At 37.5% G+C, this 19,169-nt stretch overlaps 1 protein-coding gene across 5 annotated transcripts in view; it reads right to left on the bottom strand.

Moving 5' to 3' along the window:
• Positions 1-1,290: 1,290 nt before the first annotated feature.
• LOC143345641 (ATP-binding cassette sub-family G member 4) overlaps positions 1,291-19,169 on the bottom strand; it is a 30,973-nt gene continuing 13,094 nt past the window's right edge. For 4 of the 5 annotated variants that reach the window (XM_076773001.1, XM_076772998.1, XM_076772999.1 and 1 more), the window contains 11 exons: positions 10,634-10,751; positions 9,845-9,895; positions 7,740-7,929; positions 7,407-7,552; positions 5,739-5,977; positions 4,890-5,186; positions 4,277-4,437; positions 4,026-4,194; positions 3,850-3,950; positions 3,433-3,774; positions 1,291-3,205 (listed from right to left, as the gene is read on the bottom strand). In XM_076773001.1, the coding sequence (XP_076629116.1) occupies positions 3,047-3,205; positions 3,433-3,774; positions 3,850-3,950; positions 4,026-4,194; positions 4,277-4,437; positions 4,890-5,186; positions 5,739-5,977; positions 7,407-7,552; positions 7,740-7,929; positions 9,845-9,895; positions 10,634-10,751 (1,973 nt within the window). In that variant the 3' untranslated portion in view covers positions 1,291-3,046. The remainder of the gene's footprint in view (positions 3,206-3,432; positions 3,775-3,849; positions 3,951-4,025; positions 4,195-4,276; positions 4,438-4,889; positions 5,187-5,738; positions 5,978-7,406; positions 7,553-7,739; positions 7,930-9,844; positions 9,896-10,633; positions 10,752-19,169) is intronic. The other variant, XM_076773002.1, reaches the window with a different exon arrangement.

Here is a 19,169-nt window from a genome sequence, read left to right as displayed (position 1 = left end):
CGTGTTTGAAACTAAAAATCAAGTCGTTCGGTGGGTTGCACAAAAATTCAGTGACAAAAACGAATATACAAATAACTCGAGCCCGCCGTGAAGTATAGAGCTTTAACGAGCATCGTACACCTTTCCCTTGTAATAACCCAGTCAACATTATGCTTTCCCGTTTGTTTAACTAGGAAGAGAGGAAAATAGACCAACAGAAATTACACGGACGTCACTGTCGACTTACGAGAATACGAGTACGTTGAACTTTCTTGGTAGATGATGAAAAACCGTGTAGACAAGTTGCGTTTCGCGTTTCCGTCGAAGTTGGGAAAATTTTATTTTCGAACAACGAACTAACATTTTAGATTCGCTCCTAAATTAAAATTCCTTTTCCCGCAATTCTTATTCGTTACTCGAAAATCAGATTTGCCCCCCATTTTGTCAAAAATCAATATTTATTAAATATTTCTTCTCATCCGCAATACTACAAATAAAAATTTTCTAGAACCAATGCTCTATGTACAGACCCAAACTTTGTACGAAATTTTATTTCCAAAGAAACAAAAGTGACCAAAAGATGTAATTTTTGCAGACAAATATACATTTGACATCTTTCCTTTGAACGAACGGGAAAATCTGCTGTCAAACCCGGTGGAGAAAGTGTTCTTGTCTTGTTACGTGTACAAAAATTGTAATGGGAAAAGAAAAACACTCTGAATTTCGTTAAATTACGATTTTTCGTCGCATGACACGCAATGCCATTACTACGTATTAAAATGAGTAATGCAGTCTAACAAGTGCTGATCTGGGGTACATCTGATCGGTCTGTGGACTTAAATAGTTCAGTTCTGCGTGGAAGAAACACTAGTTATTATCATGCGCATATAAAACGTAGGAAAAAAAAAAGAATGTTCCCGTTACCTTAGAAAATCCTTCGCATCTATAATTATTCGAATACTCGCGTGCATGCATAATTTACTTCGTGTTTGCATAAGGAAGTAATCGTATTGTGGACACTTTGGTTTTGCACACTGTAATAATGCAACATTCTAACAAATTTTTTCAGGTAAATTGCGATAAACAAAAACTTTCACTTCGACTGTACTTCACTACGGTCGGACGATTACGAAGATACCTTGCATCGGCGAATAGAAAATTCAGCTTGTTTATGTAGCTACACGCGACCACAATTTTCGTTTTTATTACAAAAACGGTCCTCGGTACTTTTTTCTATCCCAGTTACCTAATTACTGGCGTGAAACGCGAACGTTGTGGCACGCGGTAGTTACATAAAATCAAACAAGCAAGTTTATGAAAGGCATACTTTTATTCGTAAGAAACATATACTATAAAATACAACGAAGATTATGCCAATCCAATATAGACACGTACAATTTGCATGCACGATGCTTTACAAAAGTATATATGCATACTGATCGGAATCGATCGCGGTAATTTTTTTTTTTTTTTTTTACATATAAACATGTACAATTTATCCTGTGTAAATAGATACAAACATATTTCTCGTTAAAGTACATCTGTCAAGTCGGTATTATATAAAACGAAGATCAAAGCGATTGAACTTTACTTTTGTTCCACATGTTTCAACAATAAACTTAATTTTCATGGGCAAATCGTTCAGTTCGGCGTCGTGGAACGCGGGGCATTAAAAAATTTTATTGCGCTTCGTGTAAACTTTCACATACGTTTGTTCAAGCATACTACATTATATAAAAAACAATAACGATACTGGGAAATTGCGTTAATAAGTTCGTTTCCCACGATAATGAGACCCAGAAAAAGAAAACAGACATACTATCTTCCAAGGATGAAGTAACTGCGAAGAAAGACATTATTTACACTCCAACAATAGGTAATAAGACATTACCCATGGATCCTAGATCAGTAACAATCGGTATAGACAGAGAATACCAAATATAGGTCGATTCAGCGATTTCAAAACATTTACAAAACGATCATAGACAAACTAACCTCGTGTTCAACAACAAACATTTATCAAGAATTATAGAAAACACACTCCAGTTCCTGAATGCGACTGAGAGTGAATACCGACGATAAAAATTTCTTTCTTTAAAGCTTTCAGAGTACCTTCACTCATGCTACTTACATTTCTTTTACAAATGTAGGCTCCCTTACAAAATACAAATTGATTAATATAATATACACTCTACGTATAAGAGACACGTTAATTGGAAGAGTTACGACGAACATAAAGGTTTCGATGGACTTGCTGCGAATCGCAAGTCCTCGCGGTGCGCGGAACAACGAAGTACGGGCGAAGTCTGGTCCGCGACGCGTTAAGAAAATTTTACAACTCTGTACAGACACGGTAAACCTGGCAAGATCGTGCTGAAATTCTAAACACACGTCGTAGCATTTATCATTCGTAACTCTCCTGCATCGTCAAACTCACAGCCATAGGTGGATACAAAATGTGAACACTCGCAAAACGTTGTCAATTAAGGCCTCTTATTCCTTTCAAAGAATAAAGTTTCAGAGTTTTAATATTGTTCGACAAGCTACTCCATTGGCTCGGAATCGCTCGAATCCCTTTCTTTCCTTGCTAATCCCGACGAAGGGCACTGCTATATGCATCGAATACACACACGCACACACATATAAACATTCTCGTTCCTGCAGTCGATTCGAGATAAACGTGCGTACTTACGTGCATACTAGAAAGTTGTGCTACCGTGTAGTAAAACGAAAAAAAAAAAAAAGACGAAAATGTACCCTGAACAAGTATGTCGCGTTAGTTGCTACAGAGTAGTCGTTCTGACGTAAAACTAATAAAAACGAATAAATTACGTTAGTTTAGACCTTACGGATTCAACGTGCAACAATTGCAAGTACGGGGTATGCAATTTCATCGACAATCGGTGATTCTAAAGAAAATGATTGTCTCGACGCGTCGAAGACACACCGTATCGTCGATCGCGAGTCTCCGTTGTATCGCGACGGTAAAACGAACACGTTGACGCAGCATTCGTTACGAATTGTACGTTTGAACATTGTTTAATTTCCAAATATCGCGCACGACGTTCTATCGCGCGGTCTTAAGTTTCCAACGGAGGAACAGATAAGCAGCGATACGAAGAACAACGAATATCAAAAGCAAGGCAAGAATATCGAGAGTAAAATCGGCATCGAGCATATCCAGCTCCTCCAAAGTCGTTTCCGGATTTTTGAAGTGGCAGTAGACCTGTAAATTAACAACGATCGTGCAACATTATAAAATTCGATCAACCGCTTAATGCTCGCTCTTCTTTAAGATTGATCAGAGATACATGAAAATCAAGTGGTTCTACATATTAAATTAAACTTGAGAAAAATGCAACGTGCACGTAGCCGACTACACGTAGTTTAGGTTATTAAGCGGTTAAACTTGCCTGATAAATAACGAGAAATCATGTAGGACGAATACCATACCTGGAAACACTTGAGTTTTTCTCGACCGAAAGAGTAAGTGGCCAACGCAGTTCCCTCGAATCCGTATCTGATGTAGCTCAGATAAGTGATCCATCTGAGGTACACGGGAATCGCATCGAAGCTGACGAAGAAGCCTGAGAACAAGAGGAACGGCACGGACATCACCGGCGCCAGGAACACACCGTTCTGCACGTTCATAGCTGCTCCGACGACGAGTCCAACCGATTGCGCGACGAAAGAAATCAACAAACACGTTCCTAGAAACATGCTAAACCGCATGGTGTCCGACGGTTGACTCGTCAAGAAATAGACGATCACGACGTACATCACGCAAAATATTGCCTGTGGAGGAAAGATCGCGACGTGTGAGCATTCGAGTACGGAAATATATACAAGTTCTTTCTGTTGAACCTTTACCTGAAACGGTATGTCGGACACGGTGATCGCTAGATAGTAGGCCTTGAGGGAATACCATCTGTTAAAGTTTTCTTTTAGAAGCACCGGTAGCTCCAACGGAACTGCAAAGAAAAGAATATTAAACTACCCGTAATTACACTGTATGGAAAGAGGAGATTACGTGGGACATAACGTACAAGACAGAATCGTGATAGTCATAGACGTATACATGAGAAACAGCATATTAAAGAAGAGGAACCCAAGGTTGCTAAGTACTTTAGCGCCATCGTTTCCAATGTCGTAGTAAAGCGCGCCGATCAATAACCCCACCAGGATATGAGCGAACAATCGAAGATACATAAGCGTCTGGAAAATAAAACAACGTGAATTCCCTGGCCAGATAAATTGGAAGTCGATAGAAGTTGAACGAAGGAATCATACTACTCACCCAATCTCTGCGGCTGAAGAGCAAGGTCCTTTTCAGAATGATCCAGAACTGTTGACACTCTGACGTAGGATATCTGTCAGGAGTGACAATGATCGTTTCATCGAGCAAGGCTACGTCGGCGTTGTCCTTTTTATCCGGGTCCATTGATATTACTACGTCCGCTATGTGAAGTCGAACAAACGATGCAAACGATATTAAAAATTCAATACATTGTGTACTATATGCATTATGTTTGGTATTACGATGTATTTATAAACTGTCAGTTGCATTAAATGAAAAAATTCTTGAATTTATCGATCCCCCCGATTATCCGACCAACCCCCCATTCCTATTAAGAATAATCGAGGGTTCGCTATAGTTGGGGTCAAGAGTAATCTAGCGTGATCTTTATGCGACCTTGAATAGAATAAATCCAGAAATATATGAGAAGATATTTTGTAAATAATGAAGTAAAAATATGTAGACCCGATTTAAAAAAATATTCATACACTCTTTCCTAGCGTTAAAAACAAGTGAGTTGTCTAAAGTGTTTGAGTTAAATAGGTCATGTCTTATACATCCAACGAAACTTTCACAAATTTCGTTCGATGATTTATTTGCTTTCTAGGCGTACCTTGTTTTGCAATATCGTTGGTTGCGAAGGATGGAATAACTGTTTTGTTGCTCGACTCTTCCTGTTTATAATCCTGAAACTTGTCCTCCAAATTCTTCACGTCATTTTTGTCTTTTGTCTCGGCGTTTTCCCCGCTGTCGGTGCCTTTTTGAAGCGATTCGCTGAGCGCGTTGTTGAGCCCCTCCGATTTGTTTTCAGGGAATGGGTGTCCTTCCCGTATATCATACTTTCCATTCTGTATAGCGGCTACCAGACTCCTAATATTGTCTCCGTACTCCCCACAGGACACTTCGATGACTGTGAACAGAGTTATGATAATTTGAGATGGAATATAACAACGTAGATCATATGCATCATATTTAAAGATAGCATAAGTTCATGGAGATACGAAGGTCTACCGGAAGATAATGCTTTCTAGGTCAAATAACAAAGGTAAATTATCCAGTATTGCTTCATGGTTAACAAGATTGAAAAATGAAAGAACGAAAACACAATGATCTGAATAATTATTGTACAAGGTCGAAGTAACTCCAAGATATTCTGCTCGAAAGGGGGGAATTGTGTCCTTCACCTAAGTTGAACTGCATAGTTTCTCTCCAGACTATGTGTTTCAAGTATTAAACGCTTGTAAGGCTAAGACAAAGAGTTCAGTTGAAACTCAAACGGGAATACACAGTCTGCAGAGAAATTGAATCGCGTGACTTGTAGAACTTATGACTTATATATTTGGTATGCAACTATAGAATGCTTCTATAGAGTAGGAAAAGTCCATAAATACATACAATGTCACACGTTAAAGATCTATCTTCTTCTATAGAAGATGAAACAAGTCAAATGCACGAAACTCACTGAACGAGGCCGGATTGTGGTAACTCGGGCAATTAAGTCCAATGTTTCTAAGGAAAGGTACCAATTGCGACGTAGATCCCTGATAAACGCATTGTCCCTCGGCCAACGTGTACAAAGTGTCGAACATTTCAAAGAGCCTGGCGCTGGGTTGGTGAATGGTGCAAATTATTGTCCTCCCTCCTCGAGCCAAAGTCTTTAGTAGCGAGATACATTGAAAGCAAGACGACGAGTCCAGACCACTGCAACCAAAACGAGAAAATTTTTAATTTCATTGCACTGCAGGAAATGTAATTTTAATTTTTTTTAAATAAGAAAAGATATTAGAGAATTCTAAAACATTCTTTCACATGCCTTTCAACACACAGACGCAGGCCTTGAGCCAACTGGTCATTGATCGTGGCTGTTTTTTATTGCCTTATCACAAAAACAGACGCTTCCAGGGCCTTCGAGAACCGGTTGAACGAACGTTTTCAAAAAGTTTCGGCTGACCACTCATGCAGAGACTCGCCAGTATTAATTTGCAAATGGGAAATACATAACGACAAAGCAAATTGACTTGGAAGAGTATTCTTTTTCAAATCATATAATATTTTAAAAGTCAATAACTAAAACTCACATCACCATTTGTGTTTTCTAAAATTCAAGGAACAAACATAACGACTGTGTTGTTTTTTGTTTAAATTGACTGTAAGACGGATGTCAATGGAGATCATCTTATCTTGCAGATGTTACAAAAATGCTGCGCTAAATTATAGTGAAAGCCGAGGAACAAAGGAGCTTTACAAAACTTAGAGTTGGTCGCGTACTTTCTCCCGTCAGTTATTATGAGCATCCTTTCGTTTCACCATCCAAGGAAACACGTGCACAATCCTATGATTCTCTATGTGTGTAATTAATGCATAATGAAAAATGGTACCGTTAGCGTGTCTAAGCATCACGCTAGTACGTACACGAATCGAGTAAAAGCTAATCGAGCTGTACAAGAATTTGTATTATATTGTAAATCCAGCCTTGTTCGCTGATGTCCTTCCATTCTTGCTTGTGTATTTCGTATAATTAAAATAAGAAATTGCCAAGATCGTCGTAGAAATCAGTACATAAATTTGCAACATAATTGAAAGTAAATTCGTCGTCCGAGACCGCAAGATTTAATGAATTTCAGCGTGGTTTCCTTGTCGGAAGAAATTGAACTCCGATGATCGTTCAATGACACTGACCATGTCTTCGTTAAGACGTTTATATAAAAACCAGACAGGTTTCTCTGGCACTAATATAGCGGTGAAAGTGAAAGTACTCGTAATAAAAATCTCCTATTGACTTTGCATCTATTGTCGATTAATTTCAGGAACAGAATCTTCGACATGGATTGACATTTCTAAATCTCAAACCTGTTCTCTTTTCCCAACCGTGTAAGTGTATTGTCAGTCGTAAAACTAACGGCACCACTTGTTGGGTCACCGTGTATCCTTCAGGTGCGCTGCACTAAACGTACAGACGCCACTTGTAAACTTAATTAATTTAACTATTTAACATTTAAACTAGGGATTTAGCTGTTGATGACATTTTTATCAGCCATCCATTTTTAGAGGCACACGTTCATGAGAATGACTAACTAGCCCTCCTTAACAAAAGAAAAGTGATTATTTACTGAGAACGTTTTTACTATACCTGGTAGGTTCGTCGAAGAACATTATTGGAGGGTTATTGACTAACTCGAGGGCAATGGAAAGCCTCTTTTTCTGACCACCGCTCAAGTTCGAGGTCATGGTTCGAATGTGCTCGTTCAGGCCGAGCGTTTCAAGGATTTCCTGGATCTGAAAAATAAAAAGAAACGTTCGGTTAGCAAAACGCAGTTCCTTTCCCTCCGTTGGCACTCGATTCGAGTGTTTGCAAACTGAAGAGACTAGACGGACTGCTCGGTAGAGTTCTTTGGAGTTGAAGGACAGCCATGACCCTCGAGGTGCTTACGAATGGCGAGAAAAATTTAACATGACCACCTACCACTTCCTCCTTTTCCGCCTTACTGGAGTGAGAACCGAGTTTAAGGTTCGAAGCGACTTTCATTGCTTCGGCCACGGTTAAATTCGCGTGAAGTTGATTGTCTTGCATGATGTAGCAAGAGAGCTTTCTGAAGGCACTAAGGTTCCTCTCGTGCCCGTTCATCGTGATACTTCCTTCCACGCCCATCGACCTAAACATACGTTTGCAATAAGCCGTGAATAAACAGTCGACACGAGCGATTAAAACATTCCTTTTTAATCAACGTTCCGACCCCTGTGTGGGTCTATTTGAAAACGTAGAAGATTAATTTCGAATCTACACAGAGTGTATTGCCACCATGATTTCCCAAATTTTTGGTCGACTGTAAATTATGATATAAAAAATTTCTAAGACGATACATCATGGCGTTACGTGTCACACTCTATGTACAGATTGATAAATTTTAAGTTATAAATGCAAATAGTAAATTACTCGCTATATGAAATGGAAATTGAATTGTGGATGGACGTGTGGAGGACATGTATTTATTAGTCCACTAATCTATTCGGTTCGTTATTTCTAACAAAGCGTAATAAGCTATTTATGTCGAGAAATTATTAGTTTAAGAGATATCTATGTATTGAAAAATATTAGTAAGGCAGATAGCTGATACTCTGAGACGGCGCAAGATGATTTGTATTCGACGATGTAATCAAACAGAACCGTTTCACTGCCTTTATCGTTCGTATGAAAGTTGAATGGACTGTAAATTTAGTTATTGTTGATAATCCAGTGAAATGTAGTAATAATAATAAGTGTATCTTTAATAGAAGATATCCAAATTGCGTAGTTGCACAACAGTTAAGTCCTTAGTTGCTAGAGCCGAGCAAGGAAGTATGACGCAAGAGAGAAGAGTTTCCGGTTTGGAATAGTCGTCAATCTTAGACGTTTTGAAGCACGTGACATCAAATCTACTTGTTGCTGTAAAATTAGTCGAGAACATAATATTCCGCGATCAACTGTATCTTACATACTAAAGAAACAACGGTACCATCCGTATCGCGTGTGTCTAACGCTACAGTTAGAAGACAATGATTACAATCGCACAGTTGGTTTCCGTAGGTGTGCAGAGAGAAAAATATTACGTGATCCATTCTTTTCCATTACGTTTTAGTCAAGGAGGCTACAATCAAATAGACACAATTACCACTACTGGTCCAAAGAAAATCCTCATTGGCATAGACCAATCCACCAACCTTGCTGGCCAGTGAATGTTTTTGGGCTGGTATAGTGAAACAACTGATCAATTGAACTTTGCAAACACTGGAACCAATATAACGAGATTCCATAGATATTCTGATCTAACGCCAATGGATCTTTTTTATGGAGTTACGTAGAAGAAAATGTTTGTACCCATAAACCAACGACAGTAGTCGACGAGAAAGAGCGTTTTTTAGGCCAAAGATTTGTTAGATGCTGTGTACAGTGGCTTCAGAAAAATACTACAGGCATGCATTAACAATCAAGGCAATGTCTTTGAACATTTAAACAAATTTACATATTCGTTTTTCGTGCGTATAATTGGCATCGTTATGACGTCAGAAAACCGAGCAACGGAATAAATGTCACTCGAGGCACAAATTATACCTTTGATTCTGCCTCGAAAGAAACCAGTTTCAAGAATTGGCAAACTTCTGTCGCTCGAGACATTTTATCTTATGTTTATTACTTAGTACTTCTTCGAGACATCATTTAAAACATGTTAAATCAGTATTTCCCAAAATATGAGGTGCGACTACAAAGGCGGAGGGAGGGGGAGGGCGTAAACAAAGATTTATTTTTTCTATTAAAACATTAATCGTCGAAGCTTAACAAGTGTAGTATTATTTTAAGCTTAGAATACTATAGCGTGGCATTGCCTGCAAATTTTGATCACCGATTCCCCGATTGTCGATAGAATGCAAAGAAGAAAACTGTTAGTCAGGGCATGGTTGATAATAATTTCATGTTAATGAGATAATTTTCTTCAACCATTCAAACACTACTTTTGTTTATTGCCATGGGTGTGATTTCACTAGTATAGTGTTAGCAAGATTATAGATGTAGTGTCGGAGGGTTAAACCTACCACGTATCTTGGGCGTAGAAATTTTCGTTTATTTTTTTTAGGGTGCACCTCCTAAAAAGTTTGGAAAACACTGTATTAAACCACTTACAACAAAACAAATTAATTCGTTTACAAGCCTTTTTATAACATAGTATAAAAGATACGATTTAACAGTGGTAGGTCGCCATACCGGAATAGAATATGCTCTTCTGTCTGATGGCTGATCGTTATAGAAACACTATTGCCAACAAAAAGATTAGGAACACTGCCACACGCCTGAGTATGTTAAAAATATGAGCGTGCCTATGCTTAAGAGTTGAACGATCGATTTTCTAAATCGTACCTTCTTGAAAATTAGCGAATTTATAAAAAAAAAAACAAAAATATATAGTTAAGAAGTGGAATTACTTTCCTCTCCTTAATCACATTTTCTATTGTTTCTACTACTGTTTACGCTAACGAATTTACTGTCGTTTAGAAAGTACACGGACAGTCGAAAAGTTCTCGTGAAAGAATTGCGCAACGGCCAATTCACGAAGAAAGCGAAATCGTATCCCAGAAAGCGAGTGAAATCGCAAAAATTTATACGTAACCGGGCGAAAGAAAGTGAAAGACAGGTGTTTTGAGAAACATCGAAAGCATTTCTCGCTCATCTCGCAGCCACGTACGGAGCTTGCAATTCCGAGGCAGTAATTTAGAATCACGGTGCAACGCGACTAAACTGACGGAATAGAACTTATGAAGTCGAACGATAATTTTATCGATGAATAATGATTGCGTTACAAAACTTGCATAAACATAATGACTCACTTGTATCCGGTCAGGATGTTTAAAAGAGTCGACTTTCCAGCACCGGAAGGTCCCATAATGGCCGTCAGCTCTCCGGATCGCAGCCTTCCGCTGACGGATTTCAGAATTGTCTTCACATCTGTAAAACGATCGCATTGTTTCTCATCAATGAGTCTGCCTGATTTGGAGAACAAAAATCTATTATACAGGGTGTTCGACCACCCCTGAGAAAAATTTTAATGGGGGATTCTAGAGGCCAAAATATGACGAAAATCAAGAATACCAATTTGTTGATATTTCACATATTCTGGAATTTTTTTCCAGAAAGTGGGTAGGATTTCGGGGGTATGTGTAATGACCAAAAATGTTTGTAATTGACCCTTATAATTAAATATAATTTTTTTAGAATGATTGGAAAATTTATTTTTCCGTCGAAAAATTCCACATCTTCTGGAATTTTTTTCTAGAAAGTGGGTAGGATTTCGGGGGTATGTGTAATGACCAAAAATGTTTGTAATTGACCCCTGTAATTAAATATAATTTTTTTAGAATGATTTGAAAATTTTTTTTTCCGTCGAAAAATTTCACACCTTCTGGAATTTTTTTCCAGAAAGTGGGTAGGATTTCGGGGGTATGTGTAATGACCAAAAATGTTTGTAATTGACCCCTGTAATTAAACATAATTTTTTTAGAATGATTTGAAAATTTATTTTTCCGTCGAAAAATTTCACACCTTCTGGAATTTTTTTCCAGAAAGTGGGTAGGATTTCGGGGATATGTGTAATGACCAAAAATGTTTGTAATTGACCCCTGTAATTAAATATAATTTTTTTAGAATGATTTGAAAATTTTTTTTTCCGTCGAAAAATTCCACATCTTCTGGAATTTTTTTCTAGAAAGTGGGTAGGATTTCGGGGATATGTGTAATGACCAAAAATGTTTGTAATTGACCCCTGTAATTAAACATAATTTTTTTAGAATGATTTGAAAATTTTTAATTTAATTGTTAATAACTTTTTAACGAAGCCTCAGTCAAGAAATTGATATTCTTTATTTTCGTCTTATATCTAATAACACCCTGTATATCTTTTCACATTCTGTAAAGTTTCGAGTCTTAAACGCATAATGCTCGAAGAATTATGGAAAAATTCAAGAAATTGTCAACGTTATAGGACTTTGAACCGAAATCTGCGCCACACACTCACATTGTACGCTAAACATTAACCCTTTGAACTCTAGAAGCGATTCTCAATCGCTACCAAATTTAATCTAAATCTAATCCAGAACAATGAACTTGAGATTCGAGCATGAAATCGACACATGGAAATGTTTACTTTTACAGTTCACCATGAAGCAATGCTTGAATCAGCTCGTTTTCCCGGTTTAGGGAAATTACATTAAATTAGGTATTCGACTGAGAATCGCTTGTCGAGTAAAAATAAATAACATTTATTAAGCCGGTTTGTGTGATATCTCGGGAACCAGTAGACCGACCGATTGACTTGACATTTGACACATATATGTACAAAATAAATTCCCCTCTATCGTCTGAACAGAAATAAGCTCGATTTATCGAAAACTTTTGCCGTTTGAAAGAGTAGCAAGATTTTTCCTCGTGTTTATAGAAAGTATTTAAAAAATCGATCCCTTCGACCGTAAAAGAAACATAGACGCTTCTGAAAAGTGGATCGGTAACCGAGAGATCGGTAACCGAGATATCGTATCGTAGAAAAAAATTGGGACAAACCTTTTTAGTTTTTTTTTTTGTCGATTCGCGTCCTCGGTTGCAAACTGCAATTAATCTTTCGAAACGTCAACGACCGTGAGATCAGATGGGAAACAAAGAAAATCGCGTCGAGGAATCGGCAACCATGCATGCAGAGACATCATTTTCCACATTGTCAATCATACTTTGCCCCGAGCGTGGATATCGCGAAATAATGAGGCTCGTCTTATCTGTTCAGAGTTGAAAACATGCAACAGAGAATTGCACGTGCTGCATATATCGAACGTAAAATTATATTGCTAACAGTTAATAGGTCTCAAACGTTCGCCTAGTTAATGTTTTGCTTTAATTAAAGTTAACGACTATTTGTTAGAATAGTCGTGCTTCGAAACCGAAGCAACATATGACGTTTATTCGATTACCATATTGTTTTTCAATGCGTTCTTTTACGTGTTGCGTGCCGTGTAATGTAATTGATAAGTACGATATGATATTTCTACTATTGCATCACACGATTCTACGTGTACGTGTCGCGGATTGCGTGACTCTTGATTGTACTTTTTTTTTTTTCCTCCCTTTGCAAATGTAACACGCACGCTCGATCGATCGCGGAAAAACCGGAACTCGATCAGCGAGAATTAAAAAAAAAACAAATCGCGTTTATACAATGCTGGCCGTTAGATTATCGTTGGAATAGGTCAACACGCGTATCGATCCGACTAATATTCATCGACGCGATACGCAGTATCGTGAAACGATTGATTATCGAACGAACGATACGTTTGATGTTTACACGTGGAAAATTATTTTGGATAACGATCGATGGACTCTTCTTGCTACCTTGTTTTCGAGATCTTTCCCTCAAAATCACCGATTTATCTGTCTCATCGGATATCGACAATTCCCCAATCGCCAAGTACTGTCCAAATATTTCATTTTTATTAAACTTCGATAAAATTTACAGCACCGATGGATAAGGCGGTCCACTATTTTTTATTTTTGCTATTACAGTAGGATTTTTTATTTGATAATTAAAATCATCGAATAACAAAAAATACATCGATGCTTAAAAATTCAGTTTTCGACAATGCTGTTTACAATTGAACGTATCGACGTATGCGAATGGAAATAGAGTGCGTGAACTCTCAATTAACTGGGACACGAAATAAGTCGACGATGTTTCCGGCCGAGTAATCGCTCAAAATACATTTAATTTCACTTAATAGCGCGTTCTCGAGAATATACGCAACAAAATATCTGCTCTAAATAGTTAACATTATTTTTATTCTCATGAATGGTAAGCAGCAACGATTTTTTAAATATCTAAACCACTAAGGATATAGAAGAAAATGAAAAGTCTACTTTTAATTCTTACAAGACAATTTTGTATTACCTGTATTACATGTAAGTCGAATAAATTATTTAAAAAACTAATAAATAACCTCTACGATTCAAGGTGTAAAATTATCGATAATTATGGATGAGGTAAGTCATCTGGGTCGACGGAAACCGGTAACGCCATGATCGGAAGTGTGGCTGGTCATCACGTGACAAACACGTGGAAATAGAAGCATTTACGACGAAATAATCTTAATAAAATGGTGTCGAGTAATGCTCTCTTCGCGTGGTAATTTAAAACGAAAATGAATTATCAAACATTCTTTTAATTATAGACACATGTATATTGTACAATCACGGAACCAACAAATATAAATAAAAAAAAGTGTAAGCCCCATAATGTAAAACCCATTTACGATAACGTAATAAATTAAATACTACTTTCCCCATTAGGAAAAATTTATTTAACAGTGTACTAATATAGTCGTTACCGCTTAGAACCAGATATAACCACGTAGCATAACTCGTTTCTACGGTTAGGGCGATTAAAAAATACTTGTTCAACAGGTAGTTGAGTTCTAACGTGTCTCGTTTCCAAGTTATGTTTGGAAAGATTTTATCTTTAAACGGAGGTCGGACTTTCCTTCTAAAATTCTCGACAAGAATCAAGAAAAACCTACAGTCGATCAAAAAAGTATTCGAACACCAGTATAGTATTACTAATTATACTCCGTAGGTGAAATAAATGTACACCGAACAAAAGAAATGTATTACGTTCTATTACAGTACAGTTTCTAGTTTAAAAAATTACAAAAACTTTTCTGTGTATGGTCTTCGACTGCCATTGAGACTGTTATGAGACTATTTGACCAGAGAAAGTTGTAGCCAAGTCCTTAAGAAACATAACATACAGGAAACCTGCTCGCGACGATCTCAAAAATGGCATTATTTCTGCTGAACGTACTCTAACCCACGAGTTTCCTACTTCAGAGTGGGATAAATTTTTATTCGAATATTCGATGATAAATAAAGCTAACATGTAACAGTTTCAACCAGTCATGAACGAAATATTTATTTTTCAATCTTCTGTTTTTTGATTTGAGATGTAAAACGAATAGTCTATATATATGGAACAGAATAATGGTGGTTTCGTGAAAATCACTACTAAAATATAGAGATAAAAGTGTTGCCTATTTCTGGCACGAAGTATATGTTGGTCACCTGTTATTCGAATAAAATTTAGCCTCTGATATTGCGCAGCGTTCGAGAACACGAAGTGGTTTTCATTCGCGTGTAAACATAAATGGAGAGAAACCAGACAAGGATTGCGTGTAAATCACATAGCATGAAGGACATACGCGAGCCGCCTGTACCATTTAAGGGGATATTCTAGTCTATTTTTTTTTAATCGAGTTCCATTGTTACGGTTTCTGCTTGGGTTTTTAAAAATACGCTCAGAAAAGGTTCCATTAAAGTTCGTAAAAATAACGGAACTTCCTAAGAACGATTTCTCAATTCCCTATATTCCCTAGACAACTGGATTCCCTAGAAATTAAATTACAGCATCGAGTATTTCATAATTACGAGTTGAAAAAAGAGCTTCGTAGAAAAAATCAATACTATGTTCTGCTTCGAGCTTGATAAACCTTGACTGATACGCATTAATTGACGCAAAACGTGTATGGTGATAATTGTCTATCTCGAACATTATGGCACGATGAGTTTGAAGCGGGAAATAGATCAAGTTCATCTTCCACGTGGATTTGAATTTTTACACGTATAAATAATTAATTTAAACGTTATGTTACATGAACGATCAATCATCAAATGTTTCAATCAAAATTGTTCGATTGCAGCCCGATTTTCACTCCCATCGCTGCCGGAGATGTACAAAATCATGTTAAATCCTTTGTGAAATCGTTACGTCATGTATGTATATGAAGACATCTGTCCGGCGAATCATTCAGAGATCATTATAAACGCATCATTCCATTGATTTTATACAGTTTCTCTGGACTTTGGAACGTTGATTCATCAATTTTTGTCTAACCTACAATTCGCATTATTCTTCCGCGCCATTAATATGTCTTCGTCGTATGATTTTATTTCCAACAAAGCTTGACAAGTTTTATTGTTTCCGCCTCCAATGATAAATGCTGAGAAAAATCGACTGTTCCCAACGAGTTGGTTATCGAACACAGCGACGTGTAAGGAGAATCTCGCCGACATTCGTGGAAAGTGTGCGTCGAAGAGGTTATGGTTGCGCAAAGTGTGGATTGCAAAAATGTTGCCAGAAGGCACACGTTCACTTTCTATACTCGGTTGTATTGCTCTGATCGCTTTACTTGCTCGCGTGTGTACGCACGAATGCTTACTATACGTGAAACCACGGAAAACTGCGTACAAATTCGTGAAAAATTCTTTGAATTGCTTTACACGCGTGACAAAAGAATACTTGCAGAATAAGTGTAATTATATTAGTTTTGGATGCAAATGTAATCTGTGAGGTTTTCCTTTAAAAATGGCTACGTAATTTGAGCACACGGTACGTGGGAGGATTTGAGCTGGCATAAATTATCGGTGACGCCCTACGAGTGCAGGCCAAAGACCCAGGGCGTATCCCTCGGTTCTATACGTATCGCCATTTTAACGATGCACTAAACTTCCTTAAAGTTCTATTTAACGAAGCAAGTAGCTAGCAACAATTAATTTAGCGATGCAAATAAATACTAAGACAATAAATAATGTATAAAGAACGGCACACTAAAGATATTAAAATTCTAAGAAGAAACGGACGGTTTGTAATACGACTACCAGAATCTCTAATTGGCCGTAAAATCCGAGGTTCTTCTCGAGATACGAAAGAAATATACTTGAAACTTTAAACGCGGTTTTCCTCGAAACAGGTTCTGTCGGGCCGAGAAGACAGATGTCACTGAAAGTAACCGAGATACAACCTTGAAATTTTAACGGCTTATGCAACACGTGTTAATTCATGACTGGTACTCGAACCAACTGCAAATATGTAATATTTTTTTTATCAAGAAAAACGTGCTAATTTCTTGACCACATAAAAGTGATTTGGAAAAGGGGTTTGGTGAACGTTAAAAATTAACGAAGCACGAGAAGTGTACCCCGCTATCTTGTATTAAAATTTTCGATTGTTCCATCTCGCAAATTTAATTCAAAGAATTCTACAAAGAGCACCGCCTTTTTCCGCTTAAACAATGAGGATACTCTCTTGATATGGAATTGTAAATTCTGTTACATAACCTCGCCAGATTCTTCGAACGCGCGTTATTCGTTCGATCGAAAAGGTAAATCCGCGAAATGCTGCTAGAAACGAAATAGAAATGACAATTCGATATCGTTGAAACGAAGCTTTATCGCGCAGCTGCTGCAACTGGAACACAGCAAGCTGTTCCGAGTATAAATTAACGATAAGTGGGAACAAAGACTGGTCTTTTCAAATTGTTCCCCTTATTGTCACAGTTGCCGCTATTATTACGCTGCTTCTTTGAACCACTACAAACACATCCTCTATAAACAAACACGCGTTGCAAAAGTAGAACTTGAAATTCTCATCTAAATAAATATTTTCGAATAACTAGTAAAAGAGCCCTTCTGTGATCCATCTTTAAATTTTTAACAATGCATGTTATACTAGTAGTTATACAGGGTGTTCAGCCACACGTGGGAAAAATTTTAATGGGAGATTCTAGAGGCCAAAATAAGACGAAAATCAAGAATATCAATTTCTCGATCGAGGCTTCATTAAACAGTTATTAAAAAATTTCAAATCATTCTGGAAAAATTATTTTTGATTGCGGGGGTCAATTGCAATCATTTTTGGTGAATAGACATACCCTCGAAATCCTATCCATTTTCGAGAAAAAAAATCGGGTAGGTGGTGAAATTTTTCCGGGAAAAAAAAATTTTTCAAATCGTTTTGGAAAAATTATTTTCGGTTGCAGGAGTCACTTACAAGCATTTTTGGTGAATAGACATACCCCCAAAATCCTACCCACTTTCTAGAAAAAAATTCAAATAGATGGACAAATTGTCGTTCTACAGCCGCAACTTTAAACGTTAATAACTTTTTAACGAAGCCTCCATCAACAAATTGGTATTCTTGATTTTCGTCTTATTTTGGCCTCTAGAATCCCCCATTAAATTTTTTCCCAAGGGTGGCCGAACACCCTGTATAAAAACTTGTCTTCATGACTGAATTAAAGAAGTATTAACAATAAAATTTTGTTCGTCTCGGGAACGTCGTAAACAAGTATTTCTTGTGCCAAGTGTATGGACTTTGGAAATCGTGTCTGGAAGTCTTATGCCGCAACCGGTCTTCTTACAAAATCTCGGTCACTAATTCCATTCGCTTTAGCGACTCGACAACTGCGCTCTAGAAACCGCGTAGAAAGTTATTCTTTCATAGGAAATATGAACGAAAATGCAGATTGCATTTCACCCAATTCTGGAGCAACAAAATTCCTCGGTTGTAAAAATGTACGCGATAAGATCTGCATAATAGAAACAGTTTACTACTTTACAGTGTATCAACAATTAGAGAACAAACACGCTTTATGAGAATTGCAAATAAGTCACAGATAAAGCTAAACGATGGATAAAGTACTACAATATCCCAAGATATCGTGAAGTCACTTTTGAAGGCTGGTGTTTTAGTACGATACTTGATAGAATAAAGGTTAGAAATATTGCATTTCATGCAGCTATTATCTTTTTACGATCGACACTTTAACAATTCGTATAAAAAATAGCACATCCTATATGTTCAGTCATTAGTCTAGGCAGGAAACTTGAAAATTATTGTTTTCAAATCTCGATCTAACCTATCGATCTCGTATGGAATTATGTAACGCGAGTGCTTAAGTTTGTATAGATCCCTCGCTACGGTGTGAAGGAAGAAACGGTAAAATATTAAAAAAGTGACTAATAGTGTCCCCGAGAGATCGAATCGGTCTGCTTTTTGTTCCGTGAGCGTTATCTCGCTCGGTTCTATTGTCGTTCGATAAGAATAATCGCAAGCAGATGTGCAACTGCCACAGTACGCGGTTCACATTACTCGAGATAGATCCTTCTTTCACGCAGAGACACCGTTTACTTTCACTTTTGTGGTCAATGTCATCGAAAACCAGTTCCAACAGTTTCGACTCGCCCGTTGTGCAAAGATACGGTATCCGAATGCTCAAAGTCAATTAGTTTTAATACGAACTATTTCTTTCATAGCCGTGGAGTGTTGGTATTTGGTATTTCCTGTGCAAGGAATGCAACAAAGCTATCGATTCCCCATCTCCTACCAGCAGAACACGAGTGTAATCGTGATCCCACGACCTTTTCCTTCTATAAATCCGTATCGATTTATCGATTAGGTTCAAGTATGGTCGTTCGAGTAAACTACGTGACTTGGAAGTTTTCAGACGTTCGAAGTAAATTTCTTGCAACGAATCGACCTAACAGCGCGAGCAGTCA

Source organism: Colletes latitarsis, chromosome 9 (assembly GCF_051014445.1).
Source record: "Colletes latitarsis isolate SP2378_abdomen chromosome 9, iyColLati1, whole genome shotgun sequence".
Classification (NCBI taxonomy): Eukaryota; Metazoa; Arthropoda; class Insecta; order Hymenoptera; family Colletidae; genus Colletes; species Colletes latitarsis.
Note: the sequence above shows the minus strand (reverse complement) of the source record. Positions and strands in the feature narration are given on the sequence as shown.